At 45.1% G+C, this 9,499-nt stretch overlaps 1 protein-coding gene across 3 annotated transcripts in view; it reads left to right on the forward strand.

The window, feature by feature from the left end:
* SLC16A10 (solute carrier family 16 member 10) overlaps nucleotides 1-8,943 on the forward strand; it is a 111,140-nt gene extending 102,197 nt beyond the window's left edge. For all 3 annotated transcript variants that reach the window (XM_037065051.1, XM_037065052.1, XM_037065053.1), the window contains 2 exons: nucleotides 5,893-6,121; nucleotides 7,943-8,943. In XM_037065051.1, coding sequence (XP_036920946.1) covers nucleotides 5,893-6,121; nucleotides 7,943-8,175 — 462 coding nt within the window. In that variant the 3' untranslated portion in view covers nucleotides 8,176-8,943. The remainder of the gene's footprint in view (nucleotides 1-5,892; nucleotides 6,122-7,942) is intronic.
* Nucleotides 8,944-9,499: the final 556 nt, after the last annotated feature.

Below are 9,499 nucleotides of genomic sequence, written 5' to 3' on the forward strand. Positions count from 1 at the left end.
GGGCTGCGGGGGATGGGACATCCAGAACAGCTCTTACTCGCAGGGTCCCAGGAGTCAGAGCCTGCTCAGTGGCACATGACACACACAAAAGAGCTTCTGCTAGCTGAAGTAATAACAGCCACCACACATTAAGCATTTCCACATGCATTACCCTCCATTACTCCTCAGCCTGGCCCTTTGAGGAGGGTCCTGTTGTTTCCACTGACTGACATGAGCACCAAGGGGCGGAGAGGCTGCCTCGCTGTGGGTGTCTGTGTGAGTGGGTCCAGGCGGACAGCCACAGGAAGGAGTCTGGTCATACATCCAGAGGACGGGTGGGAGAGTTCTACTTTTTAAAGTGTTTACTGCACTGTTGATGGGGGAACTAAGGAGTTAAAGATTTTAGCCTTAGTTGATAGGCCTCAGTGACTAATGCATGTGGAGAGCTATTATTTCAGGAATTGGAATGCATGACCACGTGACTCCAGGAGGCCAACAAGGAACACAGCCTTTGTGCCCCGGGGGTGTCTGCAGGCCTTGAAGATGGTCTGCAATCTGAGCCATTGTGTTCCAGGAAGGGAACATCCACGATGCAGATAAAGAATTGTTGATCAACAGATAAAGTACTAGGAAAATGCTGCCAGACTGCAACTCTTTTCCATTGAACCTTCTTCCAAAACCCCTTGCCTACCCTTTCTTCTCCTTATAAAAAGGTTGGCTTGAGATGAGATGTTAAGACATTTTTTGAGGGTACATAACCTCCGGTCTTCTCAGGTCGCTGTTCATCTGAATAAAGCACCCGTAGACATTTGATCCTTCTCTCTGCTTACTGGTTCTGGTAGTGACAGGCAGCATGAATGCCAACCTTTCCAGTTTCACTGTGATCATTCCCTGTTATATTAATACCTGATTATGGATATCCATGTCAAACATTTAGCAGAACATTTCGTCTTGTTCTTAAGTATCAAGGGAGCCCTCTAATGGACATTTGGTGCATTACAAACTTTCAGCTTCTTTCCATTCATTCAAAACTTTCTGGCCCTGGCTGGTGTAGCTCAGTGGATTGAGCGCAGGCCTGCGAACCACACGATCAAGGCTCAATTCCCAGTCAGGGCACATGCCTGGGTTGCAGGCCAGTTCCCAGTAGGGGACTCACGAGAGACAACCATACATTGCTATTTCTCTCCTCTCCTTCCCTTCCTCTCTAAAGATAGATAAATAAAATCTTAAAAAAAAAAACAACAAAAACAACCTTCTGGACAGCCCAGGCGAGACTTCCCACTCCACAACAAAAAGTGGTGCTTCTCAGGCCCAGCAGCCATACCAAGGGAAGTTGTGCCACCTATGGGGACCCCCAGCCTGACATATTTTTCTTTTGACGAGCAAAAGCTATGGGGAAGGTGGCATCAGAACAATAAAGAACCTAAATTATTTCATTTTCAGAAAAGCAAACCATTCCTTGGCTGGTGTGGCTTAGTGGATTGAGCACCGGCCTATGAACCAAAGGGTTGCCGGTTTGATTCCCAGTCAGGGCACATGCCTGGGTTGTGGACCAGGTCCCCAGTAAGGGGGGGCACGAGAGGCAACCACACACTGCAGTTTCTTTCCCTCGCTTTCTCCTCCCTTCCCCTCTCTCTAAAAATAAATAAAATCTTTAAAAGAAAAATCAAAACATAAAATAAAATTTCTGAGTGCCTACTGTGTCCCAAGCACCCACCTAGACCTTGGTAGTGTGGTTTAAGCAAGACAGATACAGTCCCTGAGTTGCTGGAGCAAGGCTGGAAGCAGGAAAAAGCTGGCTTGTTTGGGAACTCAAGAAGACAGAGTGGCATGCTAAACGGGTGGAGAGCCAGGAGGGGCCAGATGATACAGAACCTTCAGAACCAAGAAGAGATTTTACTTCAGTGGGTCTTTGTTGAGAAATAATGGGGCCTGATTTTACTTTTTTTTTTAAAGATTTTATGTATTTATCTTTAGAGGGGAAGGGAAGGAGAGAGCAAGAGAAGCATCCATGTATGGTTGCCTCTCATGTGTCCCCCCCACTAGGAAGTGGCCTACAACCCAGGCATGTGCCCTGACTGGGAATCGAACTGTGATTATGTGGTTCACAGGCCCGTGCTCAATCCACTGAACTACACCAGCCAGGGCTGATTTTACATTTTAAAGTCACTGTGGTTGCTCTGTGTGTGGCGGATGGGTTACTGGAAGGGAAGCAAGAGTGCAAGAGGGGAGGAGGACTGATGAGGAGACCCATGTGGTAGTGCAGGAGTGAGATGATGGCGGTCCACACTAAGGTGCCGTGGGGCGTAAAGTTATGGTATATTTTACACATCAACGTTTTACTCCAACTTGTGAAAAATTTTCCTATTACTCATAGGGCAGTCAGGTCATTTACTACATTTGGGGTCACCTTTTAATACATGTTACATGTAATTTACAGAAGGGAATACTTCCCTAATTTGTCCCATGTTTGCTCTGCAGTGACATAGCACTGAGTTGAAAGTCAGTAATCTCACTTTGGGTGAAAGGTTTGTCACAACCTTTTAGGTCCTCTTTTAGGTCTTCCCTGTGAAGGTAAGTCCATCTTTCAAAGGACTTCAGTGAGTCCTGTGGCTGCTGGGAGCCACTGCTGGGTTCGTCCTGTGAACACAGTGGCTCTGGGGCCATCCAACACAAGGCCACGCCACATGGGGCCTGTCATTTACACCACGTCCCTGGCTCCGTCTCTCTGTCATCCTGGCTTCCCTGGCCCAGCTTTCCAAAGTCAGCGTGGTGTTGATTCTTGGCTGGGCTGTGACCAGTGCCAGCTCGGCCTTTGTGCTCATTCCTCTCTCTCCTCTCTGCCTCCCTGGCTGCCTGCCTTTTGGCCCAGCCTTGAAGGGTTGGACTGCTCCTGCTGCTTACCTCTTTTCTTCCTTTCATTGATGTCTTCTCATACCAGCTCCCCACTTTTGATTGTTACATCCCAGCCTCCTGGCCTCCTGGGACTAGGATAGCTCTCTCCTCAACTTGTCCCTTGAAGCCACTTCTGAGTGGCAGCTGGGCACAGAACATACTTCACAACCTCCCACAGGTCTAATTCCTGGTCAGAGTCATCTTGAGTTTGTGAGGCTGCAGAGCAAAGCACAGGCTCTGGAGTGAGACTGGAGTGCACACCAGTCCTGCCAGTAATTTGTCTCCAGAATTGTCTGCGGCCTGTGGCGAGGATTTGCGGTGATGTCTTCTATAAAGTGCTGGCCCAGAGTGGATGATTGATTCATCATTACTTCTATTATGTGTTAATATTCTATTGAATACTGAGGCAGATCCTGATCTGGAACAGGTCTTGAGAAAGGAGACCTTGGTGACCGTGAACTGGCGTCTCTGTCACAGGTGACAAAGTTCAGGAACGTATCTCATACTTGCTTAGAGTTCTGGATTCGGATGTCCATCAAGGTCCTGGGTTTCATGTACTTTCAGCCTAACAATTTTAAATCCTGAAAGAAGAGATAACCAAACTGCATCATATAGAATATAATGGTTAAAGAGACTGTTCTCATGTGTACTTTATTGGGAAGAACACAGGCTGTGTTCTGGTATTTTCTTACCACCGTTCCTCACTTCACAGGCCTGCCTTTTCCCGTCAGCAGTGAGTTACTATGTATCTGAGTCTTTAATATATAACTGTTTCAGGAGTGTGTTGCAAAGGTCTGGAAGTTGTAGCTCCTCAGTGAGAGAATTGGAAACTTGGGTTTGGATCACTCTCCCGCGGTGTCATGTTTCTGTGGCATGGGCACAGTGCAGCGTGGACCCGGACGGCCTGTGGGTGGGCGTAGGGAACGCCTGGGCCGGTGCAGACCAAACCGAGTGGTAATTCCTGCCGAGGGCAGCGGGGAGGGGTGAGGATGAGAGGGGCTCAAAGGAAGTCTTGCATCTATCACTGTATACATTGTTGTAAGATTTGAATTTGTTTTAAAAAATTGTGTTCCTGGGTTGCTTCTGAAATTTAGAATTTTTTGTAATTCAGAAAAATGAATCACTTTCATATCCATCTTCTTGTGAAATCTCCTCCTCTGGCTGAGGTAGGGTGCACTGATTTGTGTTGCCCGGTTTTTTGTTCTGTTTTACATTTCCCTGAAGATACCCTGGGATAAGCATATATGCTTTACCAACATAAGCTGTTTCCAAAACATTATCCAAATCCTTAGCAACTCCCCATCCTGCATGAGGCCCCTCCTCTCAGCTGGGCTGTGGCAGGAGGGCCATTTGCTCCCTCAGGCAGAAATGGTGGTGCTCGTGCTGTGCGGGAAAGTTGAACAGACTCCCCGTGAAGCACTTCGAAAGAGCTGTGGCCTCTTGTGCTCTAGAAGAAACCAGCCACTCGGTGTGGCCTGAACACGGCCCTTTAGTTTGTGGTGGACCGACAGATCTCTGCTGCCCACTGGTTTCGGCCCTGGGTTTCCAGCTGGGAGCTCTAAGAGTCTGGAAACTTTATCTCGCACCAGTTCGTAGGAGCAGCACTATGAACCCTGGCCACTCTGGTGTCTGCCTCTGCAAATGCCTTCTGCTTATTCAGGTGCAGCTCATTTTTCCTCCTGAACTGTACTTGGGTTCCTGAGCAAAAGTTGAACTGACAGTTCTCCAAGAATGCTCTTTGTGGTAGAAATGAGAATAGTAATAGCAAACAAAAGAATTTTTTTTTGGTTAAGTACATAACCTAAATCAAGCGGGGGGTTATTCTTCTAGAGCCTATAATATCATGACAGGATATATTTCCTTGGGTGGTTCTAAGAAAACAAAAGCAGGAAAGACATCTCAACTGTCAGTGCCTTATTAAATGTCAGTGCCGAAACCCAGAAGAAAATTAGAGGCCTTTGAACCCTTATTTAAATCTAACTGAGCCGCTGTGTTTGAGGAAAACAGACCAAACAAAACAAAACAAAAACGAAGACATTGCATGTAATGCTAAATTTATTCATCTTTCAACTTCTGGAGCCCAGAATCTACAGATCAGTATTTGATATATGGATCAATATTTATTCTGGGCAGTGATGAAGAAGTTACGAACCCCCTGTAAGAACAGTTTGTGAAATCTTGGCCTGTGCTCCTTGTGGCTCAGATACCCCTGCATATGAGGAACGGGTCTGTCCTCAGCAGCCTGGCCTGTTGACCCCCTAACTGAGCTGCAGTTTGGATGGTAACACCTGCTGGGAAAGAGCATCCCTCCTCACTGCTGGAGCTATAGGGAGGGAAGAAACAGCTGGTTAGATGAATGCTACAGAGTGAATGTGTGAATTTCTGTGAACTCAAACCTCAAAGAAAAAACAAGGAAGTTTACTTTGAAATAACAGTGAACAATGTTAATTTGACAATTGTTAATCAAATTTAACACATTTAAATAACTAGTAATATTGTCAAACAATTGAAAAAGACTATAAATTAATACAGTATCAATTGAGAATAGGAGAATTTGCAGTCAGGCAAAGTATTAAGAGATATGCCCAAAATATATAGAATTACATTTTGAACTCTGAAGTGAATGATTTCTCACAGAACTGACCAAAAAACTGATGTTCCTCAAGGATTTTTAAAACACTAAATATCTGACTGTTTAGTCAGGGGCATGGACCTGTTTTCTCTTAGATTATCAGATTGGCAACAGATATATTTTTGGCATGCTGCAGGGTTTTAGTAATGAGTTCATGTGTATCACGAGCTGAAGAGGCTGACATTGCCTCCATGATGGAAATACTGAGAAAGTGCTCTGGGAACTCCGAGGGGACGGCTGTGGAAGTCGTTACATATATACCATCAAGGGGAGCTGGGCCCGGAGGCGACGAACCCGCAACTGCCTTGAAGTTCTAAACATGTGGCTCAGTAATTGCAAGATTCACTTTTCTGAATGTGGAGTTGACGTTGTGGTGTCTGTCCCAGGTTCTCTCCTTCCTCTTCATTGGTCTCATGTCCATGATGATTCCCCTGTGTAATGTCTTCGGGGCCCTCATCGCTGTCTGCCTCGTCATGGGCATCTTCGATGGATGCTTCATTTCAATTATGGCCCCCATTGCCTTCGAGTTAGTCGGCGCCCAGGACGTTTCCCAAGCGATTGGATTTCTGCTTGGATTCATGTCTGTACCCATGACTGTGGGCCCACCCATTGCAGGTAAATGTAATTATTCTCCAGTAATTACAGTAATTCATAGCATTATTACTACAGGTCCTAAGCCTCACTTGTATGTAAAATATATTAGTTACTGGTCTTTTGTTTGTGTGTGCCACAAAAAGCCAGAACATGTCACATAGTGCAGGATTCCATTTATGTGAAATACCTGGAACAGGTGAGTCCGTGGAGGCAGAGAGCGGACCTGTGGCTGCCAGGGGCTGGAGGGCGGGGGGGCCACAGAGTAACTGCGTCACGGGGGTGAAGTTTCTTTCTGGTGAGGTGAACATGTCTGGAACTAGGCAGAGAGGGCGGTTGCACAACGCTGTGAACATCCTAAATGCCACTGAAATGGTTAATTTTGTGTTGCATGAAGTTCACCTTCAGAAAACTTCTGAGTGGTAGTGCAAAGATGTCTCATGTCCAGTATCACTTGGGTGCCAGTGTGACTTAGGATGATAAGGAGATTGGATAACATTTAAGTGTATGTGCTGTTATCTGTGCCGGCACGTGACGGGCTCAGTTACAGTCCAGCTCGACCCATCCTCATGTACGGAACCACGCATATCTAGCAGGTCCGCCAGGTGGGAGCCAGTCAGGAATCCAGCAAGTGGCGTCATCACTGCGAAGACCAAGCAGAACTCGAGTTCTCAGGGCACAGCCTCTGAAGGAGACCCTCCAGCCACTCCCTCCCTCCCTCCTACCAGTCCCACAATTTTTACACCCGACAGGCTAGCTTTTAGGGTTTCCAAGTCCATGGTAGACGACAGGCAGCACTTTAGTAGGAATGGAGTTTGCAACTGGAAGTAACTGATAGCAGACCAGAGTAAAGGAGGTAACAGGAAACTTCTGAAGCAGGCAGAGCAGTGCAGCAAGCGGCAACACCAGGAGGTTCTGGGGGATCACAGTATCACAGCCGGACAGAATAGTTAGTGTTGGCAAGCAGGAGAGGTTCAGTTGTGCAGGAAACATTCTCATTCGGAAGGTGGGAAAATCGTACACTTAGACATACTATATCTTTAGGTTTCCACCCAGAGTGTGGACACCCTTTTTAAATGTGCTGGTGCCCAACTGGACAGACTCTCAGCAGGGCTGGGCATTTAGTGCGCCGTGTTCACTGGACATTTCCAGTAACCCAGGTTGTAAAGTAAAAGTTTAATACGTTTAAAAACACTAAGACAACTAATTAAAATTTGGATTGGGTTAGAATTAAACATAAGGAGTGTGCTAAATAACAGTTTTCAGAAGCAGAATTCAAGGGTCTGTTAGAATGCCCCAGACAGGTTCTCATATTTTCCTCTCGGGAGGATAAACCCGAGTTATCTTTAAAAAATGTGTTTAATCACCCTTTTCTTCCTAACTTAGATTTATAAATTTTTCATGATTTTAAATTATAATTTTAAATAGTTCCCTGTTACTCCATAGACCGACCCAGGGAAGGATCGCAATGCTGGCCCTTGGAGGTGTGCATGAGCATTTCCAGCCTGGTGGTGGCAGCTTTTCTGACACCGCGTGGCAGGCTGGCCCAGACAACCTCCAAAGGGCTCTGAGAAAGCCAAAGCTCGGTTGCAAATGCTTTTTCCAAGTAATATCTTGTAGTCTATGACAAGATTAAAGATACGAGATCTTTTTATTCCTCATATCACAAAAGGTGTATATTTCAGACACATTTCCTAAAAAGTGTTGAGTAATATGAGACATTTGACCTAGTTTTACTGAGATGAAGTTATTAGGTGGGGACGAGATAGGCCATCACTGGGACTGAGCTGAGACCCCTATGGGTCACACTTGTTCTCTCTTGGTGACAGTTTTTTCACTTCCCAGGGTTACTTCGGGACAAGCTGGGTTCCTATGACATGTCATTCTACCTCGCTGGAATCCCCCCCCTGATTGGAGGAGCCATCCTTTGTTTTATCCCGTGGATCCACAGTAAGAAGCAAAGAGAGATCAGCAGAACCACTGGGGGAGAAAAGACGGAGAAAATGCTGGAGAACCAGAGTTCTCTGCTGTCGAGTTCATCGGGAATCTTAAAAAAAGAATCTGATTCTGTTATTTAATGCCTTACATACCTCCACCAGACTGGACTTGCTTTCAGAAGTTTAAGCAAGTTTTCCTTTTATATGAATTGCAAATTTCTTATTTTTTTAATCACACCCTGAAAATAGCACACTGATGGGAAATAGATCCATTATTACTGTAAGAACCATTTTCTGCCACTGAATGGCTGTCTGATACTTCCATGGGCCTGACGGCAGAGACTCTGGCACATGAAAACATGTCTGATAGTCAGAGTATGAGAATTTGGATCTGTTTCGGTAAAAAGCAGCTTTGGAAACTGTGAATGCTATTTAGCACCTACAAATATTTAAAAATACCTCAAGCTATACTGAAAAGATTGCAGTTGGGTTAGGACTGAAAATATTGTTTGTTTTCTCACATGCTGTTTTTAGTTCTGGTATGTATATTTTAATTGCTTCTCCTATTTGGAGAGTTTTTTGTTTTTGTTTTTTTTTTTACAAAATTTAAGCCTGGATTGTAGGTAATGTGCGATATTACCTAAAACCTCAAGTCTGCGTTGAAGTAAGTCACTTGCCTGTTGAACAGGTGCGCGCTCTGGGGCCAGGGTCCTCCTGGAGCAGATGCTAGGTAACAATGTTTCCGTGATCAGCATGTGAGATGAACAGGATCCTGTTCATATGGGCAGGGCCGCTCAAAAATCAGGTATTCTGTCCATTTTTCCCTTTGGGTTTGCAGTGTGTTTTACTCCAGTAGCCAGAAACACCCCAAATTTCTGAATTTGTTTAAATTGTAACAATAAAGTAAAATAGAATGAACAAAAGACACTCTGGCAATTTTAATGTAGAATTTTTTCTCACTCCTGAATTTGTTAGCACTGGGACCTGACATTTAAACAAAATCTTACTGAGCATGTTGTCCAGTTGCAGCCTCAGGTGCGCTGGGGAAGAATCTTTGTGTTCCTGAAGAGGTTCTCCATTTCTGGTGACGGGGTCACTCCCATTGGGAGTGACAGCAATGGGTCTTGAAAGCTCGGAAGCATCTGTAAGGAGAAACAACTGCTGCATTTCCAAGACTTCCTGGCAGAAATTTGCATTCATGTGTATTTTTTCTAGTGTGTTCCCCATTCACGTTCCCGGTACTCTTTCCTGTTCGCGCACAGACAGTTTTAAGAAAGCTGTTAGTGTTTTAAGGACCTAACACTGAAACCCAAGTCCTGTCATGACCTGTACTCATCTACAAAAAAAAAGGGACCACGTTCCCAGTCCTTGGAATTATACTTCAGTGCGTTTTTGTTTCTTATTTAGGTCTTTAAAAGTTAATAATATGCAAATATATTTAAATCCTAAATATAGACGTATATTA

This window comes from Sturnira hondurensis, unplaced genomic scaffold (genome assembly GCF_014824575.4).
Source record: "Sturnira hondurensis isolate 20B ecotype Veracruz unplaced genomic scaffold, ASM1482457v3 Scaffold0015596, whole genome shotgun sequence".
NCBI lineage: Eukaryota > Metazoa > Chordata > Mammalia > Chiroptera > Phyllostomidae > Sturnira > Sturnira hondurensis.